The sequence below is a fragment of the Bos taurus genome, chromosome 28, assembly GCF_002263795.3.
Source record: "Bos taurus isolate L1 Dominette 01449 registration number 42190680 breed Hereford chromosome 28, ARS-UCD2.0, whole genome shotgun sequence".
In the NCBI taxonomy this organism is placed as follows: Eukaryota; Metazoa; Chordata; class Mammalia; order Artiodactyla; family Bovidae; genus Bos; species Bos taurus.
This window is the reverse complement of record NC_037355.1, coordinates 10180493-10200540: the sequence shown is the minus strand read 5'-3', so window position 1 is coordinate 10200540 and position 20048 is coordinate 10180493. Positions and strand designations below refer to the sequence as shown.

The window sequence follows — 20048 nt, the reverse complement described above, 5'->3', positions numbered from 1 at the left end:
CATGTGCTGTAGAGCTAAGGTCTCACATACCTGTTGGATCCCATAGGTCCAGCCTTGTCGAATTCGATCCCGAGCCCACACGTTATGAGCATTTTCTGCCAACTTGTCCACCATAGCCTCCTGAGATGGGGTGAGTTTAATAAAGCTCAGGTCCATTGGGGCAGGCTTGTATCCACTTGTCAGTTGGTAACTACAAAGCAAAGCCAAAGATAGAGACAATAGGCCTGTCCAAAAAAAATCAAGGTTGAGAAATTCCTATATTGATATCTTAACTCCAATTGTTTCTAATTTTTATTGTTCCATAGACCACAGTGGGCTTCCCTGGTAGCTCAGCTGGTAAAGAATCCACCTGCAATGCAGGAGGCCCCGGTCCAATTCCTGGGTTGGGAAGATCCCCTGGAGAAGGGATAGGCTACCCACTCCAGTATTCCTAGGCTTCCCTGGTGGCTCAGATGGTAAAGAATCCACCTGCAATGTGGGAGACCTGGGTTCGATCCCTGTGTTGGCATGATCCCCTGGAGGAGGGCATGGCAACCCACTCCAGTATTCTTGCCTGAAGAATCCCCATGAACAGTGGAACCTGGAGGGCTATAGTTCATGGGCTTGCAAAGAGTGGGACATGACTGAGTGACTAAGCACAGCACAGCACAGCCCACAGTGGTGACCCGTGGTGATGTGCCTGGTCAGCAAGCGTGGACCCGTTTCACTTAAACTAAAAACTCATGAGGTGGAAAAACCACGTGATCTTTATGTTTTCATTTTTACATCACTAAAACAGAAATGAAGCAATACCTCTCTCTCAAATTTGAGGAGAACATCCCAAACAGTTGATGCTTTGGTATAGCATAAATCAAAGTATCAGTAATTAAATTATTTAATGAATTTCTCTTTCTATTAAGTCCTCAGGTTTCAACATTCATATCTTATATTCATGTAATATTTATTTCAGAAATCTGTGTATCCTTTCAGACACAAGCTGTCCATTATTCTACAGGGGAATTCTAACACATTCATACATTATTTTTCTATTGCCATTCCAAGTTACATAATTTTAGGAAGCCTCTAGATAAGACAAAGACTAGAAAATACCAGGCATGTAATCATCTAAAATATGATTAAGGCCTGGATTTTAGGGAATGCTTACCAGAGGCTATTTCTACACTTTGAGCTAGAGAAGAAAGGTATCAAGACAAGTATAATTTTTAATTTTGGGGGAGAAATAGAAACTGGAAAATATAAAATATTTTCAGACTTCCCTCATGGTGGTCCAGTGATTAAGAATCTGCCTGCCAATGCAAGATACAGGTTCCATCCCTGTTCTGGGAGGACCATACACAAAGGTATCAAGACAAGTATACTTTTTAATTTGGGGGAGAAATAGAAAATTGAAAATATAAACATTTTCAGACTTCCCTCATGGTCCAGTGATTAAGAATCCTCCTGCCAATGCAAGATACAGGTTCCATCCCTGTTCTGGGAGGACCATACACATTGCTGGGCAACTAAGCCCGTTTGCCACAGCTACTGAGCCTATGCTTCAAAGTCTGCGAGCCCCAACTACTGAAGTCCATGTGCCCTTGAGCCCATGCAGCCAAAAATAAATAAACAAATAAAATTTAAAAAAGAAAGAAAACATAAAATTTTGCACACACGTATATTAGGGCAATATGACTGCTACACTACACATACACACACACGCAAACACACAGAGAGACATCTGCCTCACCTATTAGAGAGATTGGCACAAAGCCTACTGTACAGCTGGTTCTCTTTCATTCTCTGTCACTGTTTTGTCCCTTACCATCAACTATGCCTTGGGGTCAGGATCTGCTTCTGATGCATTTTTCTAATTATATTATACTTAGAAGAGTGCCTGGCAGAGAACAGCCTTTCAATCTACAGTTTTCAAAAGGACTCACTTTATGTACAAAATGAATATAAAAAGATACGCATCTTCATCTCAAAGATTCTCCTTTGGTGCAAACAAAGTAAAGAAAATTTGCCAGATGATTATGCTAAGTTAAAAAAAAAAAAGCCCAAAACATGAAAAAATAGTCTAACATAAAACTATAAATAATCTTTATTCTTCTAATTATTCTGGCTTATGGCTAGCCAAATTAAAAGGTGAGCTCCTTAATATCAGGGACAAAACCTAAGATAGTGCCTGATATGTGGTAGATATTCAATAAAAATCTGCTGATTGAATCTGTGTATGACAGAAATAAATAGTTTAAAGTTGAATAAAGTTGACTGTACCTTAAATAACTTCTACTTCATTGTAAGACATCTTGCATTGTAGAAAAGATTTATGTATAGCCAGAACTCTTAAAGAACATTTTGTTTTGTTTAAGTAGATCAGATTGGTCTGGCAATTGCAAAAATTGTGGCTAATTATTACCTATGTCACTTCATTTACATCCACAGTTTAATTTATTGACATGAAATTTTGTTGTTTTAAATCAGAACTCTGCATGTTTGGGTAATTAACAATACATTATATTTTTCTATAAAGAACCCACGTGGGACTTTTTAATCACTCATACAAATCACTGCCTTTTATAGAATCTGTATGTTTAAAAGGACAAATCTGTCAACTGTAAGCACAGTCTATACTCAAATGCTTGGAAAACATTTTCTTCAAGAAAGTACTCAATACATTTCAAATGTACCAAGAGGTGATCAAGCCCACCATCATCTAATTTCCAAGTTTAACATTATTTGCTGGAAGAAGAGTTGGGGGCAATGATAAAGAACTTGGTCTTTTGTACTCAACCCCTTTCCACTTCTGTTGCTCACCCCTTTCTCCTGAATTTCCCCAATATCACCCAGCACATAATTCTTTCTTCTCTAATTTTCCCATGGTCCTGATCCCTCCTAGCTGTAACAGCCATGTCAAGTTTTGAAGGTACTCTGTGAAGAATTGATTACAGCCTATGCCACCTTACTGAGTGATATATGTTTTCTAAAAAGAGGAAAGATACTCCTCTTGTAATCAATTCCAGTAGTAGACTTGTCAGCAATGTCAAAGGGAGAGGAATTTTTGAAGGGTATTTTCCGTAAAAACTTACAGATAAATTCTACTAGTCTATAGTAACGACACATACTATTGTATGTCTGTAGAGTAGAATGACATATGCCATATGTACATGCCATAATTTTGGAATAAGCATTTCTCTTTACTTTCTAAATTTTCCTCTCACTATATACAATATCTATTAGAGTTGCTATAATTTGAAATCACAATGAAAGCCTATGGAGATTCATTTGCATCTATTGATTTGAAATGACCCAATAATTAGTTCACATTCATTTTTAGATGTAGACTATAATTCATTGTACCAGCTTTCCTTCATAGTCTTGTGTAAGAAAGAATTTAAAGTTTCAAGTAGTTCTTTTAAAAGGCAAATAATCCCATTCAAATTAAAGTTACTAATACCCATTTCACCTGAACCTTATTTCCACACTGTTGTACTTCATCTTTTACAGTAAAAAATAAATACAAATATCTTTGAAATTAAGACTTCAACCTCAGTATGTTAAAAATGGTGACATCATGAATGCTTTTATTAGTAGCACCAATAATGACTTACAAAATCATTCATAGGACATGACAAAGTAAGAATCAAAATCACTATACGAAAATGAGATTTTTAAAAGTACATAAGTGTACTTTAGCAAATCATGTCCATTTCATCTTATTAATACAATCTAATTAGGTACATAAAGATCACCCAACTACTAATAAAAACTATTTTCTTTTTGCGATTAGAAAAGGACAAAGAATGAAGCTTTTGAATAAAATGCAATCGAAGTGAATCTTGGAAGTTAAATGATGCCAAGTAAAGTTTCAGATTGATTTCCAGAAATTCAAAAGAAATAAAGGAACAATGGCTACAATTCTTGGGAAATGGAATTTTGTAGCCCAAATACTAGGGAAAAGGCATGTCATTAATAATTACACTAATAATGATCTCTGTTCATTTCCAAGGCAAACCATTCAATATCACAGTAATCCAAGCCTATGCCCCACCAGTAACCCTGAAGAAGCTGAAGTTGAATGGTTCTATGAAGACCTACAAGACCTTTTAGAACTAACACCCCAAAAAGATGTGCTTTTCATCATAGGAGACTGTAACACAAAAGCAGGAAAGTCAAGAAACACCTGGAGTAACAGGCAAATTTGGCCTTAGAGTACAGAATGAAGCAGGGCAAAGGCTAAAAGAGTTTTGCCAAGAGAACGCACTGGTCATAGTAAACACCCTCTTCCAACAACAAAAGAGAAGACTCTACACATGGACATCACCAGACGGTCAACACCTAAATCAAAATGATTATATTCTCTGCAGCCAAAGATGGAGAAGCTCTATACAGTCAGCAAAAACAAGACCAGGAGCTGACTGTGGCTCAGATCATGAAATTCTTATTGCCAAATTCAGACTTAAATTGAATAAACTTGGAAAACCACTAGATCATTCAGGTATGACCTAAATCAAATCCCTTATGATTATACAGTAGAAGTGACAAATAGATTTAAGGGACTGTATCTGATAGACAGAGTGCCTGATGGAACTATGGACGAAAGTTCGTAACACTGTACAGGAGACAGGGATCAAGACCGTCCCCAAGAAAAAGAAATACAAAAAGGCAAAATGGCTGTCTGAGGAGACCTTACAAATAGCTGTGAAAAGAAGAGAAGCAAAAAGCAAAGGAGAAAAAGAAAGATATAAGCACCTGAATGTAGAGTTCCAAAGGATGGTAAGAAGAGATAAGAAAGCCTTTCTCAGTGATCAAACCAAAGAAATAGAGGGAAACAATAGAATGGGAAAGACTAGAGATCTCTTCAAGAAACTTAGAGATACAAAGGGAACATTTCATGCAAAGATGGGCTTGATAAAGGACAGAAATGGTAGGGACCTAACAGAAGCAGAAGATATTAAGAAGAGGTGGCAAGAATACACGGAAGAACTGTACAAAAAAAGATCTTCACGACCAAGATAATCACGATGGTGTGATCACTGACCTAGAACCAGACATCCTGGAATGTGAAGTCAAGTGGGCCTAGAAAGCATCACTACGAACAAAGCTAGTGGAGGTGATGTAATCCCAGTTGAGCTATTTCAAATCCTAAAAGATGATGCTGTGAAAGTGCTGAACTCAATATGCCCACAAATTTGGAAGACTCAGTAGTGGCCACAGGACTGGAAAAGGTCGGTTTTCATTCCAATCCCAAAGAAAGGCAATGCCAAAGAATGCTCAAATTCCCACACAATTGTACTCATCTCACATGCTAGTAAAGTAATGCTCAAAATTCTCCAAGCCAGGCTTCAGCAATATGTGAACCGTGAACTTCCAGATGTTCAAGCTGGTTTTAGAAAAAGCAGAGGACCCAGAGATCAAATTGCCAACATCCTCTGGATCATCGAAAAAGCAAGAGAGTTCCAGAAAAACATCTATTTCTGCTTTATTGACTATGCCAAAGCCTTTGACTGTGTGGATCACAATAAACTGTGACAAATTCTGAAAGAGATGGGAATATCAGACTACCTGACCTGCCTCTTGAGAAACCTATAAGCAGGTCAGGAAGCAACAGTTAGAACTGGACATGGAACAACAGACTGGTTCCAAATAGGAAAAGGAGTATGTCAAGGCTGTATATTGTCAGCCTGCTTATTTAACTTACATGCAGAGTACATCATGAGAAACGCTGGGCTGGATGAAGCACAAGCTGGAATCAAGATTGCTGGGAGAAATATCAATAATCTCAGATATACGGATGTCACCACTCTTATGAGAGAAAGTGAAGAGGAACTAAAAAGCCTGTTGTTGAAAGTGAAAGTGGAGAGTGAAACAGTTGGCTTAAAGCTCAACATTCAGAAAACTTCAGATCATGGCATCTGGTCCCATCACTTCATGGGAATTAGATGGGGAAACAGTGGAAACAGTGTCAGACTTTATTTTGGGGGGCTCCAAAATCACTGCAGATGGCGACTGCAGCCATGAAATTAAAAGACGCTTACTCCTTGGAAGGAAAGTTATGACCAACCTAGACAGCATATTAAAAAGCAGAGACATTATTTGCCAACAAAGGTTCGTCTAGTCAAGGCTATGGTTTTTCCAGTGGTCATGTATGGATGTGAGAGTTGAACTGTGAAGAAAGCTGAGCATTGAAGAATTGATGCTTTTGAACTGTGGTGTTGGAGAAGACTCTTGAGAGTCCCTTGGACTGCAAGGAGATCCAACCAGTCCATCCTAAAGGAGATCAGTCCTGGGTGTTCATTGGAAGGACTGATGCTAAAGCTGAAACTCTAATACTTTGGCCACCTCATCGAAGAGTTGACTCATTGGAAAAGACCCTGATACTTGGAGGGATTGGGGGCAGGAAGAGAAGGGGACGACAGAGGATGAGATGGCTGGATGGCATCACCGACTCAATGGACGTAAGTTTGAGTGAACTCCGGGAGTTGGTGATGGACAGGGAGGCCTGGCGTGCTGCGATTCATGGGGTCGCAAAGAGTCGTACACCACTGAGTGACTAAACTGAACTGAAAACATACTTAGCTCATATTAAAGACATCTATGTAATGTATCCTACCTTTTCAAGCTTTCAGGGAAAATTCTGCTAGAATCAGTCAATAGATCTCTTTCTTCTGTCATGTATTTGTCTAGTAGCTGTAGTTTTTAACTTCCTTTACTTTCATACTCTAAGATGCAATACCATCAATCTTTTTGCAAAATTAGGTTATGAGGAATATATATGGTACTAAACAAATACATTCAGTATGGTCATTTTCAAAGTATCAGAGTTCTTTTGTAGTTACTAGCTGTTAGTTTTATTTGATGTGATATATAATAAATTTTTTTTTTAGTGAGATTAACAAATCACATAAACACTCTGAGCATCAGTTTCCTTACAGCAAAATTTCTTTTTAAAAACTTCTTTGCCTGGTGAGGGGGAAGGGTTGGGGTGGCGGGGGAGAACTGACTAACTGCCAGTTTCATTTGCATTGAATTATCAAAGATGTAAACAAACAACTGATAACACTTGGCCCCAGGGGTGAATGGTCATGTGAAGCAGCAATTCAATTCTGTGCTTCATTCCCACCTGATCCACATTTTTTCCCCAAGCAGGAATTCCTAATGAGTTTTTTTTTTTTTATTATGTTCAGTATAATATCACTCAAGGGCCAATTAAAGTAGTGCAACAAAAACAGGGCAGAACACCCAAAACACTAAGGATAAGGCTTTTCTGTTTTTCCAGCCTCTCCCACCTCTCAAGCTTACTTGTTTAGTATGAATCAGAGTAAATGAAGCTTGGAAGTCATTACATTGTGAAAGATGCGCAGTAAACATGAAAAGATTATGTCCAAGTTCAGTGGATGTTAGCTGCAAATTTCAAAACCAAACCAGACCTCCAAGTACCTTGGAAAAAATAGGAAAATCTCAGATGACTGCATACCACAGATATTCAGAACAAGTTTTGCTAGAAGCACAGCTACTAAAAATGGTGCTGGGCTGACATTCTTAAAGAAAGGAGACTGAAAATATTAAAAAAAAAAAAAAAAAACCTCCAGAAAACAAATACAGAAGAATTTCAGTTGAGAAATTAGAAAGGATCTGTTTCTTCTACTATTTCGCTTCTTCTCTTTACATATATTTTTTTAAAACAATTTATTTATTTATTTGGTTGTCACTAAATGGAAACAGTGACAGACTTTATTTTCTTGGGCTCCAAAATCAATACAGATGGTGACTGCAACCATGAAATTAAAAGAAGCTTGATCCTTTGAAGAAAAGCTATGACAAACCTAAATAGCATATTAAAAAGCAGAGACATTACTTTGACATTACAAAGGTCCATCTAGTCAAAGCTGTGGTTTTTCCAGTAGTCATGTATGGATGTGAGAGCTGGACCGTAAAGAAGACTGTGTGCTAAAGAACTGATTCTTTTGAACTGTGGTGTTGGAGAAGACTCTTGAGAGTCCTTGGACTGCAAGGAGATCAAACCAGTCAATCCTTAAGGAAATCAACCCTGAATATTCATTGGAAGGACTGATGCTGAAGCAAAGCTCCAATATCTTGGCCACATGATGCAAAGAACTGACTTATTGGAAAAGACCCTGATGCTGGGAACCACTGAAGACAGGAGAAGAAGGGGAGTACAGAGGATGAGATGGTTGGATGACATCACCAACTGTATGGACCTGAGTTTGAGCAAGCTCCTGGAGTTGGTGATGGACAGGGAAGTCTGGTGTGCTGCAGTCCATGGGGTCGCAAAGAGTCAGACACGACTGAGCAACTGAACTGAACTGACTTGGCTGCACTGGGTCTCAGTTGCCGTGGGATCTATTTCCCTGACCAGGGACTGAACCCAGGCTCCCTGAATTGGGAGCTCAGAGCTTAGCCCTTGGATTACCAGGGAAATCCCCATTTTGCTTTTAAATAAACATGTAATATGACATGCCCTGTGCCTCCACCATCTTTAATCCCTTTTTTACTCCAAGTTCTTCTTTGTACTCCATATCCCCTTTGAAACAAACCAAGAGAGGATCATTTCAAGAAAGATCAAAAAAACCATTCTTGGCTTTTAGGTTTTTAGAATAAGCTTTGAAAAGTCATACAAAGGACAACAGTATTTAGAGAAAGGCCTTCTGATATGAATAGCTCTACTTTTGAATATTAAAAGAGCAAGAACCTGATGTGCTGGATGAAGGTTTCAGAGCCTAGAGGAGGAGAGAATTAGAGGAATTCAGCGTTCTCAACCTGCTTGCCCAGATGGAGACCAGATAGATCCCACAGTCAAGGGAGCTTCTGGCTTACTTACCAGATTAGACCCAGGAGAATGGCCAGTTTCCAGAATCTCCCACACCCAAACCCTTGTGTAGCACAGATTCAGGAGAACAGATTTGGCACCAAACCAAGACTAGGCTGCCAGGCAACTTTCCCTCCTCCCTCTGCCAAGAGACTAAAGTCCTCAAGTTGCCGAAGACAGTATTCCTAGGTTTCCAACCTCCAAAAGAGGCTTGAGTGGAGGTGAAAGCACAGCAAGGACCTGGAGGACTCAAAAGAGACGAGGAAGAAAGATCCAGTGTGCGGTCCAAAGATCAGTCAGGAAAACATGCATCCCAAAATGAGGCAGGAGATAGACGGACCCCAAGCTGAGTAGCTGGAGTTCGTCCCCTGTGGACAGATACTTCAAGATGAGGACAACAGCAGGAGAATATTTAGAGGTGCTGAGCCCTGTCCAGATAAAAGATAAAGAGACTACAGTTTCCTCATTCTCAAAGTCAAGGAGACCTTCCCGACTATATATGTACAGAAGGGCTCCTTCCAGATCAAAAAGGAAGGGCTATCACACCATAGTCAGTGATGTTACCCTGCCCACTAGAATCCATCTTGGCTAAGAGATGAGCACACACACACAGGAGGATCCTGAGAAATACTACAGATGGACCCAGAGCCAGGCAAAGCAAGAGGACTGTCTAGAGAAAACCCAGAAGAAATGCTCCATAAAAGTGATTCAAACTACCCAGAGGGCACAACTCTCTGAATCTGTCCTGTGAGTATATTCACATGTACCTTTTTTCTCCTAATAAACACTTGGTTTCACTACTTTCTGTCTCTTTGTGGGGATTCATTACAACAAAGCCGATGGGTCAGGGACCCTGTCACATTGGTCACTGGTCTGGTGGCTAGAATTCAGTGCTCTCACCACTGAGACCTGACTTTAATCTCCGGCTGGGAAAGCAAAATACTGCTTCAAACAGCTGCAGGCGAAGGCCACTCAAAATCAGTAAGATGTCAGAAGAGGTAAATGCAGACAATTCATAAAGAATCTCCTTTGACCAAACCTGACTCAAGCTCTTCTGAATCCTCTTTCTGACCTGGCTTCTGATCGTAGGATTTGATCTTGTTTTGCTTAGTCTAGTTTTAGCAAGACTCTTGCTTAGGTCAGCTTGGTGGAAATCCCCTACTCATGATATCTGATCACATTCCTCATCTGCCACCTTTGACATCCTATCACTCTGATCTGCCATTAGCAACAATCCTACAAATTTTGTTTTACCAGAATCCCCCTTTTCCTTGATGTTACCTCTTAGTAATTTTTCATCCACTGACCCCTAACTCTGGTCCTGTCTACAAATCCCCACTTGTCCTTGCTGTTTTGGGTTTGCCAAAAATTCATTTGAGTTTTTCCATAATATCTCACGGAAAAACCTGAATTTTTTGGCCAACCCAGTGTATGACTACTGAGGTTTCTCTTCCCCTATTGTAATAGTTCTGGAATAAAATTTGTCTTTATGCCTTTAACTTCTGTCTGGCTCTGGTTTTCTTTGATGTCTTTCAGTTCCTGACAGCAAACTCAAAAGAGAATGCCCAAGGACCCAATGTTTCCTCCCCATCAGGTGAGTGTCCCAAAGATACACAGCCCTGGGAGTAAGAGGGTAAGCTTTGAATTCGAACTTAACAACAAAGATTTATCCTGTACTCAAATGTTTCAGGTCCTGTTCTAGGAACTAATGATACATCACTGAATAACATGGATAAACAATCTATTTTTATAGATAATTATGTTTAGATGAAGACTAAGGCAGTAAGCAAAACAAACATAATATAATAGTATGTTAGACGATATTTAAATACTATCAGAAAAAAATCAAGTAGAAAAGGGGACAGGAGAGAAAGCACAATTTTAAATAGGCTGCAATTTTAAGGAGACAGAGAAAGAGTGCTTTCAGAAGATGACCTTTGAAATCAAAACATAAAGGTGAGAATAAACACAGAAAACTGTGATTTCAATTGAGTTTGCACTGAACAGACTAGGACTAGGTTTTCACTAACAAGCTGCAATCTGGCTGCAAGGCCCATTGGGTTTAAATAGGAAATTAAGTCCAATGAGAACAAATGAAGAACATTACATGCTGGCACATTTTAAAATTTGTGGTCTGTGAAATTTACTCACTACAAATAAAAAGAGTATATAAATATTTCTTTCTTCACAATCACAGTGCCTCATACTTCTGGAAAGAAAATCCAGCTGCATTTGTAACACTTTTTCATTTAGGTAAATATTTATAGACACTGAATTTTGTGTGTGGGCTTGTGTCTATATGCACTACATAAATATGGGTCTGCATATTCTGGATCCATCTAAGCATTCATTTCTGAAAGTCATTTAAAATGTATACACATACATGAACACCGAGAATATCATTTTTAACCTTGTATCTGCCCCAATACGCCTGAGAGATACCAGTTACACTTCAACTTCACATCACTATAGTGGTTTTACATCATCAGAGTGAGACTGTGGTGCAGGAGGGAGGGAATTTAGCACTAGTCTTAAATACTTCTCAAATAATTCTAATATACTTTTTCATAACTTAGCACTATCTCTTACTTCCCAGTGATATCTAAAGCAACCAGGTTCTGACCTACTACATTTGGGGTTGACTTAACAGCAGATAATTGCTAACAAAGTGTGAATAACAGGCGTTGGTACTCAGATAAGAACTGCACTTTCATTTAAACTTTTAGATTTAAGAAAATTCTCAATTACTCAGGGATATAGATATTGTGAACCACAGTATCTGGGAATGTGTTCCTTTTCAGTTGTGTTTTACTTTATTCCTTCAGCAATTGGACTCTGCTCATCAAACTCTGCAGTGGGTCAAGAGTTTAATTTTATAACCAATGTGGCAAGATTTACAAACTTAAGAATAGACAGTAATGTGCTGTACTATTCAGTTGCCTGCTGGTTTGTTGAGAGAGGAGGGTGAGGAGGAAGAGGGAGAAGAAGGAAAACAGAACTACAATGAATCACATATTCTATAAAAGTCCTCACAGATTTTTAGAGAGATGATCTGTATTATCAGGGAAAAAAACCAACACTCAGATTGCCTATTTTCAAAAAGGGAACGAAGCACATCATTCCAACTACAGTTTGAATCTACATGTGTTGTTAAATCTGAAATGGATCTCCTGTAGGCAGTGTATAGTTAGGTCTTTTTTTTTTAATCCATCCAACTGTTCTATACTTTTTGAATGGTGAATTTAATCCATTTACATTTAGAGTAATTATTGACATGCAAAGGCATACTAACGCCATCCTATTAATTGCTCTCTGGTTACTTTTTATTTCCATTGTTTCTTTTTCCTTCTGTCTGTGTCAACATCCATAAATTATTTTCCACGTTGGTATGCTTTGTTTTCTGTTTCTTGGTCTTTGTGAATCCATCCTAGGTTTTCCTTTTGTGGTAACCTTGCAAATTACATAAAATATCATACAGATAAAATAGTCCATTTTAGGCTAATAGCAACTCACCTATAAAGGATCCAACTTTTTCTCCTCTCTTTTACATTACTGATGATACAATTTACTTCTTTTTATGTCCTGCATTCATTAATAATTTATATTTATAGTATCTATAATTCTTTTTACAGGCTTTCCTTGTAGCTCAGTCGGTAGAGTCTGACTGCAATGCAGGAGACCTGGGTTCGATCCCTGGGTCAGGATACCCTGGCAACCCATTCCAGTATTCTGGCCTGGAGAATCCCATGGACAGAGAAGCCTGGCAGGCTACAGTCTATGCGGTCACAAGAGTCATACAAGACTGAGACTAAACACACATAATTCTTTTACTATTTTCTTCCTTTAACTTTTGTACTACAGTGACGTGATTGATACACCACCCTAATACTTCTCTACATCAGACTGTCTTTGTTTCTCTAACACCAGTGTAGTGTGTATTTTTGTATGTTGTTTTGTTGCTGATCAGCATCTTTTCATTTCAGCTTGAAGAATTCCTTTCAACATTTCCTGCAAGGCAGGTCTATTGGTGGTGAACTCCCTCAGCTTTCCTCTGGGAAAGGCTTTACATCTCCTTGATATCTGTAAGGCAACTTTGTTGCATAAAGTATTCTTGGCTGGCAATTTTTATTTCTCAACACTTTGAACATGTCATTCCATCCTCTCTTGCCCCATAGAGTTTCTGTTGAGAAATCAATTAATAGCTTAATGGGATCCCTTTGTAGGTCACTTTTTTTCCCCCTAGTTTTATGTAGGATGATTTCTTATTGATTTTTGACAGTTTCACTGTCATGCATCTTGGAGAAGGTCTTTTTACATTGAGATAATAGGGCATTCTTTTAGCTTTATGGACCTGTATGTCCAAGTCTTTCCCTAAGCCTGAGATGATCACAAATATAGTTTCTTTAAATGAATTCCATGTCTCCATCTCCCTCTCCTATCCTGAAACCCAGTTATTCAGATATTTGTGTTTCTGATAGAATATGATAGTTTTTATAGGCCTTCATCATTCTTTTAATCTTAAGTGCCCCCTCCTCTGGTAACTGCATTATTTCTTTATTCTTATCCTCCAGGTCATTTACTCTTTCTTCTACTTGGTCTGCTCTGCTACAGATGCTATCTGTTACATTTGTCACTTGATTCATTGAATACTTTAGTTACAGTGTTTCTGTTTGTTTCCTTTTATACAATAGGCCCCCTACATACAAATGAGTTCTATTAGGACTGAGTTTGTAAGTCCAAAAAAGTTAGCCCAGGTATCTATCTAACACAATCGCTATATGGTACTGTAATAATATTTTCACACAAATAATACATGAAAAACAAACACAAAAAATAAAGAAAAGATTTTTAATCTTACAGTACAGTACCTTGAGGGCTTCCTAGGTGGTGCTAGTGGTAAAGAACCTGCCTACCAATACAGGAGACATGAAACACAGGTTTGATCCCTGGGTCAGGAAGATCCCCTAGAGAAGTGCATGGCAACCCACTCCAGTATTGTTGCCTGGAGAACCCCATAGACAGAGGAGCCCGGCAGGTCGAGGTTCATTGAGTCATAAAGAGTTGGACACAACTGAAGCGACTTAGCAATCAAGCAGGCACAGTACCTTGAAAAGTATAGTAGTCCAATAGTGGGCATACAGGGGCTGGCATCGAGTGAACAGGCAAGAAGAATTACTGACTGGAGGAGGGAGAGGGGGCAGGAGACAGTAGAGCTGAAGGATTGTTAGCAACAGGAGACAGAGGGGAGAGCATGCTGCAATTTCACTAATGCCTGACATTTGATGGCACAGGTTCTGGTTCCTTGCTGGAACTAGATACACATCTGCATCTTTGAACGTTTGTAACTTGAAGGTTTATATATGCAGGACTTACTGTATATGGTTTTGGTCTCAAAAATTAGTCGTACACTTTATACAACTTTGTACAATGTGTTTTTAATACCTTTCTTAAAATGGAGGACCTGAGTAAAAATGTTTGTTGGCCTAAAGGATCTGCTAGAATTTGCATTTGCATAGCAAGCACACTATTTATACTTTATGTTTATCTGGGGTGACGGAAGAAAATTATGGAATAGCTACGTGTACCTTGGTTTTCCCATGTGGCTCAGATGGTAAAAAACCCGCCTGCATTGCAGGAGACCTGGGTTCGATTCCTGGGTTGGGAATATCCCCTGGAGAAGGGAAAGGCTACCCACTTCAGTATTCTGGCCTGGAGAAGTCCATGGACTGTATAGGCTATGGGGTCGCAAAGAGTCAGACACGACTGAGCGACTTGCACTCATTCACTCATGCGTACTTTGGTACTTTGTTTTCATCTCCATGATAGTAACTTGGCAAACTTCCAGGCATGCTATTTATGAGACACAGGCCCCAAAAGAGTGGTTTGAATACTTAACAAAAAAGTAACATAATGAAACAGCTATAATTCATTAAGCACTTATTTAATTCCACCTGTGAGGGGGTAAGAAAGCTGAAGTTTTAAGAAGTTAAAACAAGGTCACAGAGGCTGCAGTACAGTAGGCAAAATAATTCCCAGAGCATCCCATGGCTCAGTTTTCTCATCTTAAAGTGGGCATGGTAACACTGACTTCATAACTCCTCCTCAAATAGACTTTCTTTGTGAAAATGAATAAAACGATACATTTTCTGATGAAAAGTGGGAAACCACATACAATAAGGATGTGGACACGTGTGCTCACACACACACAAGGAAAATAACCTACTCATAACATACTATCAAATATTTTGTGAGCCTGTTTCCCCTTTGGGCACTGTGATGGAAACTCTCACCCCACCACCATAAACTCGATGAAGCCCCTACATTAATGCAGCATGTTTCAATGCTGAATCTGAATTTTACAGCTTATGTGTAAGCAAGGAATCTAGGATTCCATTGCGAGTCCCGTGGGTGCAGTCACACTAAAGTAAAGCATGGACCGTCTAACATTGCTCAGACATTCAACTTACTTCTTTGGCAGCTTCATTTTTTTCACTTTTTCTTCAGCGTGTTCATCTGATATACCCACATGACATCCTAAAGCCAACAACGTCCTGGAAAACAAAACCAAACATAAGTTGCAATAATCCCTTCCCTGTGTCCACAATAATCCAATGTAATAGCAGCTGGGAATGAGGTACAACAGTCCCCCTTATATGCAGAGAGGTCTTTTGCTTTCAAGCAAAAGGAAAGCTTACTTACTTGTAAATTATTTACTACTGAGTAATGAGTATGACATTTGAAAATTGAACGTTTCAAAAACAAAAAGGAAAATATTGAAAAGTCTCTCTCCAATCCTGTCTCTGCAACTTCTGTTCCTTTCCCTAAAAGAACTGGTTGCTACTAATTATTGGCTGTCCTGCTAGAATCTATGCATATTCTAAAGCAGATTTGTGTGTGTGTATGTTTGTGCATGTTGGTGCTTTCCTTCTACTCAATGGTTAGCTGTAAGAGACAGTTTTCCATAATTTTCTATCTTGACTTCACAATATAATTTTGATACACAATGTGACTTTGATCACTATCCTTCATATACAGCTGGTTTATTTTTCAACAGTTCTGAAGTGTTTCATTCACTGGATATGTCACAGTGTTTAACCCAATTTTCTGTTCATAATTTTTGTTATTACAAACAGTGCTGCAATGAATAACCTCATACATTGAACATATGCACTGTAACTTACAGAATGTAGTACAGAATGAAGCAGGGCAAAGGATAATAGAGGTTTGCCAAGAGAACGCACTGGTCATAGCAAACACCTCTTCCAACAACACAAGAGAAGACTCTACACATGGACATCACCAGATGGTCAATACCAAAATCAGATTGATTATATTCTTTGCAGCAAAAGATAGAAAAGCTCTATACAGTCAGTAAAAATAAGAACGGCAGCTGATTGTGGCTCAGATCATGAACTTCTTATTGGAAAATTCAGACAAACTGAAGAAAGTAAGGAAAACCACTAGACCATTCAGGTATGACCTAAATCAAATCCCTTACAATTATACAGTGGAAGTGAGAAATATATACAAGGGATTAAATCTGATAGACAGAGTATCTGAAGAACTATGGAAGGAGGTTTGTGCACAGGAGGGAGAGATCGGGAACATTCCCAAGAAAAAGAAATGCAAAAAAAGCAAAATGGTTGTCTGAGGAGGCCTTACAAATAGCTGTGAAAAGAGAGAAGCAAAAGGCAAAGGAAAAGAGGAAAGACATATCCATTTGAAATGCAGAGTTCCAAAGAACAGCAAGGAAGAAAGTCTTCCTCAGTGATCAATGCAAAGAAATAGAGGGAAACAATAGTATAGGAAAGACTAGAGATCTCTTCAAAAGAGTTAGAGATACCAGGGGAACACTAATAATAAGCAAAGATGGGCACAATAAAGGACAGAAATGGTATGCACCTAACAGAAGCAGAAGATATTAAGAGGTGGCAAGAATACACAGAAGAACTGCACAAAAAAGATCTTCACAACCCAGATAATCATGATGGTGTGATCACTCACCTAGAGCCAGCCATCCTGGAATGCGAAGTCCAGTGGGCCTTAGGAAGCATCACTACGAACAAAGCTAGTGGAGGTGATAGAATTCCAGTTGAGCTATTTCAAATCCTAAAAGATGATGCTGTGAAAGTGCTGCACTCAATATGCCAACAAATTTGGAAGACTCAGCAGTGGCCACAGGACTGGAAAAGGTCAGTTTTCATTCCAATCTCAAAGAAAGGCAATATCAAAGAATGCTCAAACTACTGGACAATTGCACTCATTTCACACGCTAGTAAAGTAATGCTCAAAATTCTCCAAGCCAGGCTTCAACAGTACATGAACTGTGAACTTCCAGAAGTTCAACATGGATTTTTAAAAGGCAGAGGAACCAGAGATCAAACGGCCACATCCATTTGATCATCATAAAAGCAAGAAAGTTCCAGAAAAACATATATTTCTGCTTTATTGACTATGCCAAAGCCTTTGACTGTGTCGATCACAAACAAACTGTGGAAAAATTATTTAAGAGATGGGAATACCAGACCACCTGGCCTGCCTCTTGAGAAACCTATATGCAGGTCAGGAAGCAAGTCAGAACTGGACAGGGAACAACAGACTGGTTCCAAATCAGGAAAGGAGTACATCAAGGCTGTATATTGTTACCTTGCTTATTTAACTTATATGCAGACTACATCATGAGAAATGCTGCGCTGGATGAAGCAAAAGCTAGAATCAAGATTGCCAGGAGAAATATCAATAACCTCAGATAGGTAGGTGACACCACCCTTATGGCAGAAAGTGAGGAACTAAAGAGCCTCTTCATGAAAGTGAAAGAGGAGAGTGAAAAAGTTGGCTTAAAACTCAATATTCAGAAAACTAAGATCGTGGCATCTGGTCCCATCACTTAATGGCAAATAGATGGGGAAACAATTCGAAACAGTTACAGCCTTTATTTTTTTGGTCTCCCAAAATTATTGCAGATGGTGACTGCAGCCATGAAATTAGAAGATGCTTGCTCCTTGGAAGAAAACTTATGACCAACCTAGACAGCATATTAAATGCAGAGACATTACTTTGTCAACAAAGGTCCATCTAGTCAAAGCTACAATTTTTCCAGTAGTCATGTATGAATGTGAGAGTTGGACTATAAAGAAAAATGAGTGCCAAAGAATTGATGCTCTTGACCTGTGGTGTTGGAGAAGACTCTTGAGAGTCCCTTGGACTGGAAGGAGATCAAACCAGTCCATCCTAAAGGAAATCAGTCCTGAATATTCACTGGAAGGACTGATGCTGAAGCTGAAACTCCAACACTTTGGCCACCTGATGCAAAGAACTGACTCTTTTGAAAAGACCCTGATGCTGGGAAAGATTGAAAGCAGAAGGGGACGACAGAGGATGAGATGGTTGGACAGCACCACCAACTCAACAGACATGAGTCTGAGTAAACTCCAGGAGTTGGTGATGGACAGGGAGACCTGGCGTGCTGCAGTCAATGGGGTCACAAAGAGTCAGACACAACTGAGTGACTGAACTGAACTGAAATGTAACCTTCATCTGTAGGATAAATTCCTAGACAGGCAATTACTGGGTCACAGGGGATATACATTTTAGAGTTTGACAAATATTGTCAAATGTCTTTAAAGCTGGTAATCATTTATATTCTCATAAGCAAAGGATGACACTGCCTATTTCCCATGCCTGTTCCAGCAGAGTTGTCCATTAATATGCTAATGAGATCTCATTTATAGTTTTAATTTGCATTTTTCTTAATACAATTGCATTTGAGTACCTTTTTCCTCTGCTTTATGGATATCTGTACTTCCTTTCTTCTATGAAAATATTCCTTTTTCACTTTTCTGTTAGATTTGGGCTTTATTGTTGCAGTTTATAATCTCTTCAAATACACAAGTTAAAAATATTATATAATACTTAGAGATTGGGCTTCCCTGGTAGCTCAGTTAGTAAAGAAACCACCTGCAATGCAATTATCTTCCTGCAATGCAGGAGACCTGGGTTTGATTCCTGGGTCAGAAGTATCTCCTGGAGAAGGAAATGGCAACCCACTCTAATATTCTTGCCTGGGAAATCTCATGGACAGAGAAGCTTGGCAGGCTACAGTCCATGGGGTCACAAAGAGTCTGACACCACAGAGCTACTGAACCACCACCAGAAAGAGATTACCCATTTGTTAAATTGTTTCAAGGAAATATCCATGCTTTTTAAACAAGGATCTGCTGCTGCTGCTAAGTCGCTTCAGTCGTGTCCAACTCAGTGCGACCCCAAAGACGGCAGCCCACCAGGCTCCCCCGTCCCTGGGATTCTCCAGGCAAGAACACTGGAGTGGGTTGCCATTTCCTTCTCCAATGCATGAAAGTGAAAAGTGAAAGTGAAGTCACTCAGTCCTGTCCGACTCTTAGCAACCCATGGATTGCAGCCTACCAGGCTCCTCCGCCCATGGGATTTTCCAGGCAAGAGGACTGGAGTGGGGTGCATTGCCTTCTCCTAAACAAGGGTCAGGGAGGCCATATATTGTCAGGAAGCATTTAACAGGAGGCTTCCTGTGTGCTGTTTTGGATCTGTCAGGAATTCTCAGTTCCTGATTAATTCCTGAATACAAGAATTAAGAGGAGAGGCAAACCTCTCCAGGGCGCTGAGGAATTCAGGCATTTCCTTCATTAATTTTTCTATACTGTGATAAGTACCTTCTTCCTTCTTGTGAACGATACTGTAAAAGTGATTGTTTACAACTCTCTCTTTCTTTAATATGGATCGCCTATGTTTTCTAAGTCTGGAATTTTAATCTTTATCTTTGCTGAGAATAACTACCTTGTAAAACAGTATATATGCCCACACCATGTTGATTAAAACACCATTGCTCCATCAGAACTCTGGCCCCCGTGTCTGTCTTTCTCTCTCTCTCCCTCTCTTTTTCAGGCTGATCCCCTGGAGCGCAGAGGCTCTCTGAGTTCACTTTCCTGCCCGGGCTTCTAAGACCCTCTCAAGAAGGCGCTCTGTGCCTTCACCCCATCGAGAGGGCACCTGAGGCCTTCGTGAACAGAGCAAGCCCTGTGCAGGGGCTTTATTGGCTTTCTGCGTAAACCAAGGAATATCATCTTCTTTCCCTCTACTTTCTTATCGGTCGACTACAGACCACCAGGTTCCAGTCCATTAAATGACCTCAACAATATATATTAAGATTAAGCCTTTATTTCCCAGATGGATACTCAGTCACCCATAAAATATTTACTGAATAATC

General features: G+C 39.4%; 1 protein-coding gene across 7 annotated transcripts in view; it reads right to left on the bottom strand.

Moving 5' to 3' along the window:
- The window catches only part of RYR2 (ryanodine receptor 2), an 827636-nt gene that overhangs the window by 318443 nt on the left and 489145 nt on the right, over nt 1-20048 (bottom strand). For all 7 annotated transcript variants that reach the window (XM_059882653.1, XM_059882647.1, XM_059882648.1 and 4 more), the window contains 2 exons: nt 15277-15360; nt 31-190 (listed from right to left, as the gene is read on the bottom strand). In XM_059882653.1, the coding sequence (XP_059738636.1) occupies nt 31-190; nt 15277-15360 (244 nt within the window). The remainder of the gene's footprint in view (nt 1-30; nt 191-15276; nt 15361-20048) is intronic.